Raw genomic sequence first — 18,669 nt, forward strand, 5'->3', positions numbered from 1 at the left:
AATGGGGTTTAACGTCCTACTGTTCTGCTCCTATACTGGGCTGCTCCTATGAGGGAAATTTTGCCCGGGCAGCGGCACTATCGCCTACTCTTATATCGAATTCCAACTGCCAAGGGATCTTTTACGTGCATTCCAGTGTTTACACGGGACCTCGGTTTTTCGTCTCATCCGAAGGACTAGACAGCTGTCCTTGTCAGGCCCTCCATCCTGCATCACTGACAAGGGGAAACCACGTCGGAAAATCGGGATGAACTTTCTCTGCCAATGCAGGGATCGAACGCCCGACCTCCAGGCTAGCGAGCCAGCGCCTTACCCACCTAGCCACCGTGGCTCCCAGCTGCATCATAGGATTTAAATTTCAATTCCAAAAGATATAACCAAATGAATCTTACGAGTATCAAAATCCCTTTATAATTTGACTGATGGAACTAAAATGGTAGTTAAGTATGTCACCTAAATATTTATCCAGATTAAATATCCAAATGAATCTTACAAGTATTTAAATCGCTTTATAATTTGGATGATGGAACAAAAATGGTGGTTAAATATATCACCTAAATAAAAGTACCGGTATTGTTTGTCTTCAAGCCTAAACCAGATTGAAAACCCAAATGAATTTTCTAGATACAAGGATTTTATTCAATAGTCCCTTGGTATTGTTTCTTTTTGATGTCAGAATGGGTGCAAACCCAGAATTTTGCCAGAATAGTGTTTGAATCTACTCTTCTTCCCATGCTAATGGCCAAGTCTATTTTGGTGTGGTAGAAGGGGTTGGCAGTGATGCCAAAACACCAAGGCCGGTGCTATGAATTCAGGACTTATGGGGTGGAGAGGGAGCTGATAAAGGTCATCATTTCTTCTATCTTATTATAACACAGGGATACACATCCTTTTTAAAATTACTACATTAATTATTTATTTCAATAATACTACATCAAACATAAAATGGCAGCAGCTCAATGTGACACATTCAGATATGATTATTAAACGATAAACATACGTATGGAAAACAGCTACTGATTTATTTAGGTGACGTTTCGAAGAGTATTCTCTCAACGTTTTCAAGCTAATGAAATGATTAGTTCCAACACTAAAGGATTTGTGATGACCCGTTTTTAGCCAATTTGTTTCCATGTGGATCACTATGTTTCCCATGCTGACCAACATCCTATTCTTTATGCCTTTCGATTTTACAATATTTTCAAATAAGTACTGTTTTACAAGTTTTACAATATTCAAATTATCATGAAGATATTTTATTGTCAATTTTTTTCACAATATTCAATAAATAACAAGTTGATATATATTATGGAAGGAACACAACTTCCCAATCTTGTACTGGTGTACGACAAGTAGGACATGTAGAATTATTAAAATGTGGAGCACAAGCTACACAACAACAAACATGTTTACATGGTCGTAATAAAACATTTCTTTCATTAGACAAACAAAATAAACATGTCACATTTTCTTGGTCAGGATTTTGTCTCACTGAAATAAACAAAACAAAACATAAGTTTTAATAATCAATGAAATGAAATAGGGTTTAAAGTCTCGCTTATCTGCACCAACTGGGCTGATGAAGACCGGAATAATGAACGAGATTCGAGAAAAATAAGATATCTGTTTGAAAATAAAATGGAATGGGGTTTAACATCCAAGTTTCTGTATTGATTACGGGCATATTCGTCATTGGTTTTTTTGTCCCTTGAAACCATGTGACAACAGGGGAGTAGAGGTGACAAAGATCTGGATTTCTCAGAATCAAGAATTCTTAAAATGAAAAAATATAAAAGAAACAGAATATAAAGAGTAGAAATCGGGTTGGATGACACCAAAGATCCCGGGGAATTCCACTTAATTCCAAATTCCATATTATAATTTCAATTTACCGTTAGATTTTAATCTGGATAGTTCAGTAGCTTGGGTAGACAACTCTATTTCATATTTTCGTAATTCTGCCTCTAATTGGGCTGTCTGTGTTTGTAGTTCTGTGTGTTCTGTTTGTTGTATCTGTAGTTGTTGTTGTAAATTTAGTTGTCTGCCTTCAGCTGTCTGTAGTTGTTGTTGCAAATTTAATTGCCTGGATGTATGTCTGTCTTCAGCTGTCTGTAGTTGGTGTTGTAAGTTATCTACAGTAGTCTGTAGTTGATGAGACAAGTCATCCTTTTCTCTGAGTTCTTGTCTCAATTGAAGTCTGGTACAATGAAGTTGTTGAATATAATTAAGGTGTAGTAGTTGATCTTTTCGATTTAGTTGTTGAATATGTTGATCATAAAGTAGCCTTTGATCCTCTAGTTCTTCAACCAGTTCCTCATTTTTACCATCCACCATCAGATCACATTCCTGGTTAAGAGAAGCTACTGTAGTCTTGAAGTGCTGGTCTTTATTAATCATCACACATTGTATATTGTTCTCTCGTCTGTCCTTAGTCTGTATGTTTTCATCCTGTAGACCTATGATGTCAATATGTTTCTTTAATTCACCATCAGCCAATACAGCAGCTTTTAACATGTCGACACCTGGATATCTTCCACCTACAACAAAAAAAAATTAATATTAAATAAACTGAATGAAATAAACTTTCTAATACAGTTTGGTATGAAACCACAAATTCAAATTTTCAAAAAATACCAGTTTTATTATTATGGATAATTTAATTTGTGCAAAGGCATTATTGTCAGCTTTAGATAGTGGTGAGGATAAAATGATCAAAATGTTCTTGAGGACAATAAAATGATCAACCAAATTAAGAAATGTTTTATTTAATAAAGTTATTACTGTACAGGTATATTTAAAGATACATTAGGTAAGATTTAGATAAAGAGCTGACCATTCTTGTATAATAGCACAAATACAGATAATATAAAATGAAAATATTGTAAATTTCATTCAAATTACTTTATTCTGAGCCAAGTTATCACTATTTGTAGTTTTGACAAGATGTGTGCATTGTGGTAACTGGTATATTCGAGACTTAGCCTAGCCTTCCCATTTTTAAATTAAATTTAAATTAAATTCTGTGTATTCAAGAAAAATTTGGATATCGTCCATCTATAAAAGAATTCATAAATGAAACAGAGTAAAACAAAGTTTGTCATAAAGTCAGGAAAATTCTTTAAAAAATAAACTATAAAGCTAATTACTGCTGCAGTGTTCAAGAAGCATTGAAGTAATTTCTATTTTGTTGTAATTCTATTTAGTTCATTTCTAACTTAAAAGATTTTTTGGGGGTTGGATGGCCGAATGGTTAGTATGTGCGCTCTGTATCATAAGGTCTGTCATTGAGTCATCTGGCGTGGTTTCGATTCTCTGGTTGTAGGTGACAAGGAGTAGGTTTTCTCCGGGTCCTCCAGTTTCTTCCCACTTCTAAAGACCCCTACACGCAAGCGAATTATTGAAATAAATGTGAACCATGTGTTGAGTGGACGTTAAACCTCATTTCTCTCTCTCTCTCTTAAAGATCTGTTAACATATGGTTTATTTAACAGGTGGAATCAGTGATATAAAAAATAAGCTGATTTAAATAAATGTACCTTTTACTGCTGGAGCGACTTCAACAAGATTCTGAAAAGATGAAAAAAAAATTAATGTTCATTTGATACATTGATCACAGAAAGAATTGAAGTTCAAGGTCTAATGGTACACATTTAGTAGTGATGTTTTGTACTGTATCAGGAAAGTAATCGATGTTTTAAATAAGTAATTTGGTTAACCATCACAGAAAATTATATTTCATTGCCTGACAGCAATAATAATACACTTAAACAACACATTCACAATTACAAAGTGTGCAACAACAGAGAACCTACAGTATAAAACATTTCGGTTTGCTAAGGTAGTACATAGCTACCATTGCTAAAATAAATTAAGGACCTTTAATGTTTTATAAGAACATACCTACAGGTAGGTAAGCATCAAGTTTTATGAAGATTTTACCTCAATAGCTGCCATTTCTTGAATAAATTCAGGACCTTTAGCATGTTTTATAAAACAACATGTAGGGGATATTAAAGCATGTTGCTGCCATGGTTCTGCTACTGGTTCCCAGTCTATAACAGCTATACCACAACAAAAACACACAACTTTAGTAGCTACACCTGTAAGAATATCAGTATATATATACTGTAGAACACAGAAACAAAAACTAAATAACTTTTCCACAGGACTGGGAGATCCTGACTCGCCTCATATGAACCAAATATATACATTTGTGACTACTGTTTGTCTGTTCGGAGTTTGGAGGCTGGGTGGCCTTTGGTTGAACTTGTGCGTGTTAGATCATAAGGTCTGTCATTGAGTCAAGTTGCATGATTTCAATTCCCTGCTTGTACGTGACATATGTTAGTTTCACGTGTGCGCTGTTGCTGTATCATAAGGTCTGTCATTGAGTCAACTGGCGTGGTTTCAATTCCCCGGATGTATGTAACAAGGAGTAGGTCGTGGGTTTTCTCCGGGTCCTCCGGTTTCCTCCCATTGCTAAACGGTTAAACCCCATTTCTTTTCTCTCTTTTTTTTAGTGTATTTATTGATATTAATACATGTCTGGCACAGGCCTGTAGGCTAGTGTGTACATTAAGTTGAATGTTGATTACAATGTACCCATTTTATTATAAACTATTTTCACTATACCTGTATGAAAGAAACCAGCCTCTGCTAGTTGACATTTGGTTAGTTTGTACTGTTTGGGCCAATATTTAAAAGATGATATTCTTTCTTCTGTTGACATGAACTGTGGGTGTAGAACAGGATAAGTAGTAACACACCCCGCACTTGGTTGGTTACTTTTGTTCAACAGCTTTCTTCTTACCAGTGCTTCTAATCCTATGGACACATTTCCCACATCGATTTTGCTGACCATCGGACAAAGATGTCGACCTTCTGGAAAGAGTCTTTTATGGGTATCTCTAACATTTACTTCATAAAATGATGCACAACCTACACAATAGACACACTGAACTATGTCGTTGTCAACATAAATGAATCCATCTTCGGCCCATTCTCTAGCCTTTTCATTTTGTGGAGTGGGAAATGTAAGGACGCGAAAAGATTCATAAAGATCAAAAATTGTATGGCCAATTTTAGGATATATGATTTTGCCTGTATATTCTTCAACATGGTCAAAATAACTTGATCTCGATCTTATATTATCATTATTTAAAGTACTGGTATTGGTGTTCATTTTTGTCTTATTGGTGGAATTAGGAACCGTTGTTTCACTGTTTTCATTTAACTGGTTACATGCTGTTCCAATATTTAGGAATAAATTTCTTTGAATATTATTTCTTGACTGTTGTTGTGATTGTGATGAGCTAATTTCACGAGTGACATTTCTAGGAGGAATTTCATGATTATTGTCACTTAATTCCTCTCTCTGGGTGGTTTCCTGTGGCTGTGGAGCATTCTTATTTGGATGCTGACTAATTAATGTGCCAACATGATTAGATGCTACAGCATCTGTAGGAGTAGTAGATGCACACAAATCATTGTGGTCGTTGTTATTGTCAAAGTCGGGTGATTGGAGAAATGGACAGTATGGGTTCAATATTCTGTGAACGCCAACTGGAGATTCGTCATCCCAATAATCATACCGAGCTTTTGATTTGCATTTAAAACATTGAATACCTTCAACAGGTCCTCCATAATAAAACCCAGCTCTTGCTAACTTAATAAACGATGTTTTCTGGCTAACAGAAACAGTTTCATTATTTTGAAAACGCTCCGTATGTTGACAGTCGCTGTCATTCACATTAGTTGTGTCTGTATACTTTTCAGTCCGATTTATCAGCCCACTAAACGAAGCCAAGCGCACAAAATGTTGTGACAACAGATTATAATTAGTAGCAAAATCCATCGTTGAAATAAACTGGCAATCAAAACAAATAATGCAAAATACACTAACACAATCCTTTAAAACACAATAAAAATAGATCTATGCAAACTTCGAAAGACGCCACGACGCCATTTAGGGAAATGTGGGTTTTCCCCATAATAATATATAGACGTCATTGGTTTAACCGGGTTTCCCCATTAGTCTCGGACATCCAGATTCCCCCATAGTCACAATCATATGATATATGGGCACAGCCCACGGATCACAAATGATTTCCCCATTGATTTTTCCCCAAATTTTCATGCGGCAATCTCTTGCTCAAAAGTACGTTATGAGGTTCACAATGGAAAACTTGAGATACATAAACTGGAAGTAGAGACTACTAAACATGCAATTTTCCGCCCTACATTTCAACCTTTATATAACTAACCTCTTAACTCTCGTATCCTTCCGCCTCAAAGTCATGAATGTGCACCAAAACCTGGCAGAAAATGTATATTCAAACCCCTTTCTTCGATTTTACAACCAAAAGTAAAAAAAGATCGCCATGTAAAAAAGATTGAAAAGGGAAATAGGGAGAGAAAGACTGAAATGATGAAGACTAGTTTTCAATTATTTACCCTTATTTACTGACCTAGTTAATTTTGACGCAAACTACTGAAGCGTATTAGAACCAGGGGGGTTGGAATGCCGAATGGTTAGCGCGTGCGCGCTGTATCATAAGGCCTGTCATTGAGTCAACTGGTGTGATTCCGATTCCCCGGTTGTACGTGACAAGGAGTAGGGTCGCCTGTCCAGTCTCGTTGATTTCCTCCGGGTCCTCCAGTTTCCACCCAATGCTAAAGACCCCTACGCGAAAGCGAATTATTGAAATAAAATTGAACCATATGTTAGTCCCAAAATGACCCAATTTGTGTCGAGTGAGCCTTAACCCCCGTCCTCTCTCTCTCTCTCTCTCCCTCAGGACCATAATGAAATAAAATGGGATTAAACGTCCTACTGTTCAGCTCCTGCTGTGGTTAATGAAGACGGGCATACGTCATACAGTGTGCTATGAGGGAAATTTTGCCCGGACAGCGGCACTATGGCCTACTCTTATATGGAATTCCAACTGCCAAGGATATTTTACGTGCACGCCAATGTATACACGGACCTCGGTTTTCCGTACCACCCAAATGACTAGACAGCTGCGCTTGTCAGACTCTCCATCCTGCACCACTGACAAGGGGAAACCCCGCCCGAAAATCCCGATAAACTTTCTCGGTCAATGCAGAGATTGTACACGCATCCTCCATATAAATAAATAGAAAAACAATTTCTAATCAAATACTTATTAGGAGATAGTAGTTTCAACTTAGGAGATAATAAATCCTAATTTGGACTTGATAGGCGAACTATCATTTAGTTTTTGAGCGATATTTACATACGCACAGAAAACACGTCCAATTGTATTACTTTTTAAGCAACAACAGATTTGCGGTAAATCTGTTTGGGATCATCACGGAAGCTGTTGGATAAATAGACTGCTCATAGCGTACGGGTCCGATCAACTTAAAATGAATGAAATGCCCAAGAAACAATTTCGTCACGACAGGCGAATCTGGGTGCCCAAATGGTTGGGTGGGGCAGCTGCCTTGCCTACCACAGCCGGATTAAAGGAAAGAGGTAGAGGGATTCGGGACTGATAGTTCATAAATATTCAAAAAGTAAAAATCATTTGGGGTCAACGTTAATTGCAGGACCGTCTAACAGCATAGGCACATTGGACGGGATCTCCAATAGAAGGCTCGATCTCGCTTTAACCCCGTACATCCTATCAAGGCTATAAAACTCGCGGTCGTTGCTTCAGGAACATCTTTGGGCGGTTCCCCGAAAGACCAGAGAATTTAGCGACCCAGGATTAAAATTTGAAAATATAAATTTAAATTTATATTAAATACCAGTAATGATAATGTTATACAAGTCCTTGGGGCCTGTTTGTGTTTGTGAATGTTGGCGTTTAATGGGGCGTTGGACCTAATCCACCTTTTCAGACAATGCTTCACCAGTAAAGCATTAACAGCATGGATTTTTTAAGTTCCTTATCCCCACCATCCGTCCTCAACACAACCCCCAAAAAACAAATGCCCACACCCCAAACAAAAACCCCCCAATAATTCAACAGACTACAGTTAATTGCAGACAGATATTTATTCTTAGAAAATGAAGATAAGTAAAGTGTATTGGTTTAGATATGTTACAACAGTGGGTATAAGTTACAGCATTGTCATAACATTGGGTTATATGTTACAACATTGGATTGTATGTTAAATCATTGTGTTTAGATCCTAAACTTTTTATCCATTATGATGTCCACCTCTTAGCGCGAAAACATTACATTTGTGCTTGTGTCCGCATGACTTTCCGTTCTTATGTCCGGGGTGCTTTTTATATCCACGCCCATAACTTGGTCTTTGTCTTGGCCAAGGTTGAAGCCCAAAACCATATTGATTATAGTTAAATAATCTATCATAGAAATAATCGTCATAATAGTCACCATGAGGGGCATAATCCCCATAACCAAACTGTGCTGATCTTTTATTATGTGTACTGCGCTTCTTTCTTTTACCACCACCACCACCTTCTTCCACCGTCACAGCACCACTACCTTCTTCACCATCGTCCCCATGTTTATCTTTAAATAAAAATAATTTTGGGTATAAAGACCACCCACTACCAATTTCAGTCTTCACACACATAGTTCATTCATTATTTACTCCAATATCGAATTCCAACTATCAGGGATTCTTTTCATTCTGCACACAGAGATCCATCTACTTCATACTTCGAGAATAAATCTCTGTCCTGAATGGCCGCCATTAGTATATTGTTTCTTTTGTAATTTGATTCTGCTCTGTTTCACATCTGGCATACACGCAGACTAAATAAACCTATTCAATTCCATCAAATGGAAGCAGAATACAAATTCTCAAAATTTTCGAAGTATGCTTTAGTTTTTTTCGACTAAAATCCTCGATTTAGGACTTAAAATGTCGGTCAACTAGCTTAGTGTCTATTCTCAAGCGGCTCGAACTGTAGACCGGCTGCCTAAGTTTAGTATGAGATTCTTTTACGCGTACACCAGTGTATACGAAGCCTCAATTCAATGTCCCGGGAATATTTTAGGGATCAAAAATGTCGACGAGCATTACTCACCTTTACTCTCGCTACATGTTTCACCGAAATATGGACGACAACAATAACAATCAAATCCATTAAATTTATCCACACAAATTCCTCCGTTGGTACATGGGTTAGATTCACATTCGTTAATTTCTATAAATGGAAAAAAATACCACGAAATGTTCATATTAGATTATTTCTAAAAATGAAAGTTTTAATTACAATAATATAATAAATTTAAGAGTTGAAATCTCATTCATTCATATTGACACAAAGTAGGCCTATGATAGTACTATATGGAGTGGGAATCGAGTATGACGCCATCGCTGCCATCTTGGAAACGTCACATCAAACACCGAAGCGCAATAATAATTGTCTAAGTCAAGTTTCATGTCGATCGTACTTGAATGTGTAAAGTACGTCGCCCCCAGGAAAAGAACAAAATCTTCTAGCGGCATTTAGCGATTTGGAAACACATTAACAGAACACAATTTTTTTTATGGGAAACAATCACGGGTTTCATTTTATAAGCACGCCGTTTCGACAAGTATCCTCTTATCGTTATCAAGCACAATGAAGAAGAATAACAATACACTATACAATATTCATTAAGGTCTTGCTACACTGATCTACAATTCCCGAACTTATAGCTACGTTACCTCCCGTTACAGCGTGACACAAACACACTCAAACCAAACATGGCGACTTCCACGGAAACCTTGAAATTGAACGGACCTTGAACTTTGCAACTCGATTATCACTTTCAGACATTTTAGTTGGAAAGCGCGAGACTCGGTATTCGCGATGATAGCTGAGTCAGTACTCAATCGAAATTAGTGCCGAAATATGCTGGATATGACGTGATGGGCTTGATAAGACATACGGAGTTAAAGCGAGATCAAGCCTTCTATTGAAGATGATATAAAGGATGTTGTAGCCCAAATAAACAAAACTGTCTTTAAAAACAAAAAGACGCTATCAAAATGATTTCCATACCACATTGAAACCTCATATTATAGCCGATACTGTACTAATATTAACATCTGACAGCAATTTCCATTGACCTTTGTGTATATTCAATATAAGGAAGGTGCGGGTGGAGTGGGTTAGTCTGATTTGTATTTTTTAACATGCTTTTAACTGCAGTCTTACAGAAGAATTGGAACTGAACACATGTATCCCATTCTCCACCAGGCATTCCGTTGCTCCTCCGCACCCAACCATATGTTTCTAAGGTTGTTAATTATGTAGGCTATAATTTGGTCGAGAAAGCCTTTATACTGCACGTGACATCTTTGAAACCCTGTTTCTGAGGATGAGTGCGGACGCGCCAAAAAATGTAGAATAAACAAACCTATACTACACGTGACACCTGTGTAGCCGGGTGCGCATGTACATTGGAAATCATTAACCATATCAGTGCATGTACCACCGTTATCACACGGTGAACCACTGCAATCATCGATGTCTACAAAAGAATAAAATTTAAAATATACTCTTCAAAAAAAAAAAAAAGAAAAAAAAAAGAAACGCATAGTGACATTTCGTCGTCGCTGAACCAAACTGTTCTCCAGTGTTGCTGTAGCCATACCCCGTGTATCTGAACCCATTGACGTCGGATTTGACGGTGTGGGCTTATGTCAAAGCAGCAGCTCTAACGGAACGCCTGGCTCGTAATCCGGTTTCACGTGGGTGTTTACGGACTGTCTGGTCTGAGATCCTACGTCGTCCAGGAATTGCTACTGCAGTAGAGGTCGCTGTAGTGAACCGTTTCCACAGATGACGTAACGGGATTTGAGGACCCAGGGCAGGTGAGGTCACTCTTGTTTGGCCTAGGGCTGGGCGGTCACGTGTTGAAGTTCGCTGTCGGTACCTATCTAAAAGGCGAGACATGGTACTCTGGGAAACATTCAGCAGCCAGGCTACATCTGTCGGGGATTTAGCTACTTGCAACCGACCGATAGCGTTGTTGCGTTAGTCTTCGTTCAGATGTCGCATCACTTGGCTCGTTGAGTGTTTGCATGTGCAACTGATTTTGAAACCGAGAACCCCGGAATTAAAGACCTTAGATTTGGGTTTCACGCAAAAGCTTGCGAAGTTGTTAAACTCGTATGTCTTAGTGCAATCAAGCGAAAACAAATTTCGGCAAAAAGTATGACCAGTCACAATTAGTGACCCTACATTTCAAACCAATCATGAATTTTTGTTATCCTTACATAACGGCATTGAAAACAAGTAGGATTTATGGAAGCAACGATCCCGTTCAAATAAAAAATGATGAAAAAAAATGGGTTATGCGTTTCTTTTTTTTGAAGAGTATATAATGGGCTATAACGTCTCGTTGACAGTACATAAATGTCATTTTGAGACAACAATAAGGCAAGTTTTGTTTCTATGGTTACGTATTGCTTGCTCGGAGGTACTTTTTAATATACGAATACCCTATCTATGATATATTATGGTCTGATAGTATATATTTGAAAAATTTATTCTGGCTTGCCGTCCCTTTCTTAACTAAACTAATAAAGAGAAAAGCATTACCTGTGTTGCAGGTATGTCCAATGTAACCTGGAGCACACTGACAAACATAGTCACCTAGAAGATCTAAGCACGTGGCACCATTGTTACATGGGTCATGAGCACATTCATTGATATCTGTAAATACAACATAATATAAGTTCCTGTGTATGATAATGTGATTTTAAATGGGGTTTAACGTCCTATTGTTCTGCACCGACTGGGCTAATAAAGCCAGGCATACGCCATACGGTGTGCTATGAGGAAATTTTCAACTGGACAGTAGTGCTACGATCTACTCTTATTTCAAATTGCAACACTCAAAGGCTCTTGTAAGTACACGCCAAAGTGTACGCAGGACATCGGTTTTTCGTCCTATTCGAATGACTAGACACTGTCCTTCCTTGCCAGGCCCTCCTTTCTGTACAACTGGTTATTCAGTCAGTGTCTTACTCACTCAACCACTGCGGCTCCCGTGATTTTAAACAAATTAGAGTCACGGCGGATCATTGAATAAGACGTTGGTTTACACTGGTCGGGAGGTACCGGGTTCGATCCCAGTTATTGGCCAAAAAGTTCCTGGACTGGGACGCAATGACGACCTCTGCGTCATGGATTTAGATATTTTGAGCACCATACAGCTTTTGCACCCATTCTCAAATGGAATAAAAATGTGGTTTCGATGCAGTTTTCAGCGCCATAATCATGCATATTGTTCAACCAGTGTCCAACAACCCATGCTACAAATCGACTCTAACATTTTCCACACAGGCCAAACTTCTGTATACTTACCAGTTTCACAATTCATGCCGGTTAAACCTACTGAACAATCACAGGTAAATCCAGGTCCACCAATAGTGTTAACACATTCAGAATTACCCTGACATGGCGATCCTGAACAATCATCAGTTTCTGGAAGACAAGAAAGGGTCAAATCTAGATTAAGTTCATAGCAGATATCTTCCAGGTATAAATTGCAATAAAGTGCCGAAAGCAAAATAAACGTAATATTCGTCGCTTTAATTAAAATAGTAATTGTGTTTCATATAATGTTTTTGTGTTTATTCATTTTATGTTTATCTTGCAAACTTTAAATGACATATTATGACCTTTAAGAGCAGAAAATGGTCTAACGCGTGTAATTTAGATCAAAGGGTCTATTATTGAGACAAGTGAGGTGGCTTCGATTTCCCGCTTGTAGGTGACAAGGAATAGGGAGAGAGAGAGAGAGAGAGATAGAGAGAGAGAGAGAGAGAGAGAGAGAGAGAGAGAGAGAGAGAGAGATGGGGTTTAACGTCCACTCGACACAAACTAGGTCATTTCGGGACTAACATGTGGTTTAATTTTATTTCAATAATTTGCTTGCGCACAGGGGTCTTTAGCAGTGGGAGGAGGACCCGGAGAAAACCCACGAGGTTGGACATGCGACCCTACTCCTTGTCACGTACAACCGGGGATTCAGCAGACTTGAATTCGTCAAGCATTAAAAATACATTTGATGTAGATATATAGTGGAAATTGTAAAACAAAATGTCGGATTTACTTTGTTCGCTGGGTCATGAATTCTTAATCTACATGATTATATATAACACCAAATTATTAAAAAAATGTATCAACAAACCACATTCACAGAATTTTCCAGTGAATCCAGTGTTACAAGAACAAGTAAAACCATTAACTTCATCAGTACAAAGTCCATTTCCACAAGAATGACCATCACAATCTTCTATGTCTGTCAAAATAATATTATTGATATAATGTAAAGTATAATAGTTCAGGTGGTAGGAAGGGTAGAGGTCAATATGGACAGAGTGGGGAGGGGGAGGGGGAGGGGGAGGGGGGAGTAAGAAGGGTCTTGGGTAGACGGCAGGAAGGGTGGACGGTTGGACATGTTGACTGTAGATTGTAGGAGGGGTGGGGGTAAGAAGGATGGAGGGTAGAATTTAGAGCGGTATTAAACAATATTTGGGGCTGAGGTGGAAATTATAGTCTACGATAGCCTCAGCAATTCAGAAATCATAGTGGTAGGGCCGTGTTTATATCTCGTGACCTTGACAAAATCTGCAGGTGGCCTTAATATTTAACCGACTAGCAGTGGCTCAGTGACTTTAACGGCGCTTACTCCCTAACCAGGGGGTCTCGTGTTCAATCTCGGCTTTGGCCACGTCACAAGGTCTTAACCGGCGTGGAAGAAAATCAATAGTTAAGTCAATAATAAACAAACAAATAAACATGGCTGACCTGTCTGACAATTGTCCCCTGTGTATCCTGGTGCACATTGACACACATACTCTCCTAGTTGATCTAAACATGTAGCTCCATTTAAACATGGATCATGTCCACACTCATTGATGTCTGTAAAAATAGATAAATTATCATAACTATTATACTCAGTATTACATGTCACGCAAATCGAGGTCCGGTGCACGTAAAAGGACCCTTGGCAGTAGTGTCGCTGTCCGGGCAAAATTCCCACATAGGACAATGTATGATATGGCGTACGTCCGTCTTCATTAGCCCAGTCGGTGCAGGAAAATAGGACGTTAAATCCAATTTCAGTTCATTTCACACGTCACGTGGAGTTATGTGGTCGAGGGTTCTATAGATCATAAGGTCTGTTATTGGGTCAAGTGGCGTGCATCTGATCCCAACCATGTTCGTGACAAGAAGCAGGGTCGTTTGTCCAACCTCCCGGGGTTTCTCCTCACCGTTAAAATCCCCTACGCGCGAGCGAATAATTAAAATACAATCACGATTACTGGCGTTTCCACCATGCTATTACCACCACGCTTATGGCGATCTTGACGCCCTCTGCTGAGACCATTTTCCGTCGCCGTAGCAGCGTAGTAAGGACGCCACCCTGGTCTGCGGGGGGGGGGGGGGTATTAACTATGATTATACCTGTTTCACAGTTGTCTCCAGTGAGACCTTCAGAACATACACATGTGGTGCCTGGCCCATGTAACGTATTCACACACTGAGAGTTACCAAGGCATACTGCATCAACACATTCGTCGATTTCTAAAAAACAAAACAAACCCCAAAACAACACATTTTTAAAACATGAACAAACCCGAGGCTCTGTACACAATTTCGTTTCATTTCATTTAATTTAATATGTTTGGAAAAATGCTGCCATCCAATATTTATAGTTTGAAAGTCTATATATATTTACCTTATATGGAACACTGTTCATGTAATAAATTTACTAACAACATTCGCGGTTTTCACCAGTAAAATCATCATTTCATTTCAGTTACTATAATTTTTGGAAAAATATGCTTTTTTGCGAAGGCTGTCATCTAAAATTTATAGTTTGTATTTGCCTTATATGGAATATTGTTCATGTAATAAATTTACTAACCACATTCACAGTTTTCACCAGTAAAACCATCAGTACATATACAAACATAGTCATTAGTAGTGTCAACACACTGTCCACCATTTGCGCATGGATTGGGGTCGCATTCATCTATGCCTGAAAATAATATTTGTTTGAAATTTCACAAAATTCGTTTATTTTGCATTATTGAGTCCCACATTAACAAACTCTAGAATTCGGGATCTAGACGACATTATATAAAAAGGTAATAGTGTTTCTAAAAACAAATCAAGTGGTCTAGAGAGTCGCCTTTCGAGCTCTAGCTTCCGATCGTTGTTTTGATCCGTGATGTGAGTGTTTGCATCTTGGACAGGGCGCCGTGTTTACTCCAAAGACCTGTGTTTACATTAAAGACCCATGCGCAGGGATTATTAAAATAAGATGGAAGCGGACGTTAAATCCTTAAATTATTCCTCAATTCAAGTCTCGCTACAGCAAGGGAAGACAACTCTGTTTGGGAGAATGCATTAGGCGATGGTTAGAAGCGTGCTCCAGTTAGTTCCATGACTCTGATAGTCCTCTCATATATTTATTTATTAGACAACAAGTCGTTCCCGCGAAAGTTCCCCGGGATTTTGCAGCGTGGTTTTGCCTTATCAGTGGTGCCTGGCAAGCAAACGAGGTCCAACGGTGCATATTCACGTGTACATAAAAGACCCCTTGACAGATGGAATTGGAATTAAGAGTGGGGCGCCTCATAACACACTGCATTGCGCATACTCATCTTTATTGGCTAGGTTGGTGCAGAAAATAGGACGTTTTATAAACTACCATATCTTTTCATTTTATAACAACTGAAAACAATACTTACACACTGAGCAGGTGGTTCCAGTAAAACCAGGCTCACAATCACAATAAAATCCATTGATAACATTGTTACAAGTACCATGGTTATTACATGGGTTCGGGGTACAATTGTCAGTCACTGAAATAGACAAGAAAAAAGGAGCCCGGCTAAAATTAATTCCCAGTCTCTCATCAGCTTCCTATGATATCCTTTACACTGGCTGTGGGGAGATACACATTCATTTGCGTACATAGAGGTGGACAAGGGGGTGGCGGACCTTCGGGGATCGATTTCTTCGGGATGTGTGATCAAAGAGTTTTCTATCGACTGGTTGTGGAAGAGTTTCATAGAATGACCATTAATGTACACGAGGCCGATTATGCTATAACTCTCATAAGTGTACCGAAGTGTCTTTGCTAATGGAACCTTGCGCAAAAGTGAAATTGCATATGCTGGCTTTTTGTATCTAGAGATGTTTCATTTTCATTCATTATACCTATTTTTTTATATTCAAGAAGTACGATAGTATTATATGCACATGAAGCCGAGCATGACGTCATCGCCGCCAACTTGGAACTGAAGTCCGTCAATCGATACATGAATGTCCAAGGCACAAGCTTTCCACGTTTCATTTTGACCGTACTTGAATTGGCGGAGCCGTAGGTATTTTCGAAGAACATCGCCCCGAGAAGGACAAAAACCAGATGAGTGCCGCTTGCGGATCAGTTTCTGGTCCAAAAATGTTTAATCTCCTTAAAGAATACCGTGTAGGGATTGTAGTTTCTTACCTTCAGAACAAGTGGGACCTTCGTATCCAGGTGGACAAACACAGAATGTACCAGGACCGCCATCTTGATTAACACACAGAGCATTATTTGCACAAGGCTGATCTGCTTGGCATACGTCAATTTCTGAAAGCACCATAAATAAGCATTATACTCCGATCTTAAAATCTAATTACAATTCTAGATCTCCACTGACCTCTGGCCGTAATTAGTCTAAATTAATTGGCCGGTAACCTGCGATGAGTTCGGCATTTCGTACAATTTAATTTGAAGAAAGTCTTAATCTTACAGACCATGGACTCATTTGAGGTGATTGAGGAACCCTTGCAAATTGTAAAAGCTGGATCTCTAAAAAGAATATCATGAATGTTTTTAGAGAAACTGGGAAGGGGGTGTAACTTTCACTCAAAACAAACTAGGCCATTTCGAGACAAACAAATGGCACAATTTCAATAATTCGCTTTTGCGTGGGATCTTTAGCAGTGGGAGAAAACCTGAGGACTAGAAGAAAACTCACGAGATTGAGAAGGTGAACTTACTCCTTGTTACGTATAAGCTTGGGGGTCGAAACAACGCCGCTTGACTCAATGGCAGACCCTGTGATCTAAAGCGCACACATTAAACCACTCGACCACGCGACGCCCTATTCATATATGTGGAGAGAAGCGATATAAGACACTTACCACATTCACAGAGTGATCCTTCAAAACCACTTGGACAGTGACTACAAGTAAACGTATTATCACCATCAGTACATGTTCCACCATTACATGGGTTAGGGTGACAATCATCTATATCTGTAATTAAAACATCACATCATTAAATAAATCTGTAATTAAAATATTAAACCATCATCTAAATCTTTAATTAAAACATTAGACCACCATCTAAATCTGTTAGAACATTATACCATCAACTGAGTCTGTAATTAAAATATGCTCTTCAAAATAAGTAGGGGATATTGAAATGCAAATACCTATGCAGGTTGTGATTTGATAAATAGTCATGGACACTTGACATGCTTTGAATGTATGTTCACAATAGCGCCATACACTTGGGGGGGGGGGGGGGGTCATTGTCAAATTTGACACTTCAAGGAAGGGTTGATGAAAACTGCCGCTTGCTGGTTTATCCTATCCATGTTTGCTTTCCTATCAGTTCTTGCATAAGATTTACTGTTTAGCGTATCATTGCTTTAGTGTGTTACGTTTAATTTGATCGGGAGTCGTGTTCGTCGACGTCAACGTCAACCGACAACACTGCAAGAATTGGCCGTGGTACTGCAAGAGGAGTTGGTCTGATTGCCCCAAATAGTGATTGGACGGTTGATTAGAAGAGTACCACGACGAATTGCTAAACGTCTGGTGATTGGTGGAGCAATTACTCATTATTAAGACAAAAAATCAAAAACGTCCATTTTCACTTTTGACTGTGTGTCTCTTTGCCGCCCATATGAACTGTTTATGTTCATGTGTAGGCAAATGACCTGTTATTAACATACACTGGTTACCTCTAATAAAAAACAGCAGTGCATTTCCGCAGTTTTGTATTGTTTCTGAATATCCCCTACTTTTTTGAAGAGTATATTAAATATTAAATCTGAATCTGTAATTAAAACACCAAACGATCATCTGAATCTGTAATTATAACATTAAATGATCTTCTCAATCTATAATTAAAACATTAAATGATCTTCTCAACCATAAACATAAAGTAATCTCAAACCATCTTCTGAATCTGCAACTGAAAACATATAAGAATGATTATCTGAATCTGCAACTAAAAATATATTAGAATAATTATCTGAATCTGCAACTAAAACATAAAATGATTATCTGAATCTGCATCTAACAACATAAAATGATTATCTGAATCTGCAACTAATAACATAAAATGATTATCTGAATCTGCAACTAAAAACATAAAAAGTGAAAGCACCACTCTTCTTCGATTGTAGACTAAAACGTCAACATAAAATGCAACGGATGGAGCGAAAATGAGAATTGTTATAAATAGAAGAAATAAGCCAATGCTAGTAGTGATGGGTCTTGACCGAATAGAGGGTGGGGTGCTATTTAAAACATACTTACTCGTTTCACATAAATCCCCTTCGAAACCAATGGAACATTCACAGTCAAAACCAGCAATTAGATCAATACAGATGCCGTTATGGCTGCATCCCTGACCAGCACAGTCGTCAATA

At 38.4% G+C, this 18,669-nt stretch overlaps 2 protein-coding genes across 2 annotated transcripts; both read right to left on the minus strand.

The window, feature by feature from the left end:
* Positions 1-899: 899 nt before the first annotated feature.
* On the minus strand, positions 900-5,974 carry LOC126809520 (baculoviral IAP repeat-containing protein 3). The gene is made up of 5 exons (XM_050534146.2): positions 4,633-5,974; positions 3,940-4,100; positions 3,537-3,567; positions 1,893-2,537; positions 900-1,491 (listed from the first exon to the last, which is right to left on the minus strand). Exons 1-5 carry the CDS (start codon positions 5,852-5,854, stop codon positions 1,307-1,309), a joined length of 2,244 nt encoding a protein of 747 aa, XP_050390103.2. The 5' UTR covers positions 5,855-5,974; the 3' UTR covers positions 900-1,306.
* A 2,081-nt stretch (positions 5,975-8,055) lies between these two features.
* On the minus strand, positions 8,056-17,854 carry LOC126812552 (fibropellin-1). Its single transcript, XM_056098379.1, has 10 exons — positions 17,851-17,854; positions 17,150-17,263; positions 14,877-14,990; positions 13,796-13,867; positions 13,134-13,244; positions 12,305-12,424; positions 11,537-11,650; positions 10,350-10,463; positions 9,029-9,148; positions 8,056-8,507 (listed from the first exon to the last, which is right to left on the minus strand). The coding sequence occupies exons 1-10, from the start codon at positions 17,852-17,854 to the stop codon at positions 8,170-8,172; spliced, it is 1,221 nt and encodes a 406-aa protein (XP_055954354.1). The 3' UTR covers positions 8,056-8,169.
* Between the last annotated feature and the right edge of the window lie 815 nt (positions 17,855-18,669).

This window comes from Patella vulgata, chromosome 2, assembly GCF_932274485.2.
Source record: "Patella vulgata chromosome 2, xgPatVulg1.2, whole genome shotgun sequence".
In the NCBI taxonomy this organism is placed as follows: domain Eukaryota; kingdom Metazoa; phylum Mollusca; class Gastropoda; family Patellidae; genus Patella; species Patella vulgata.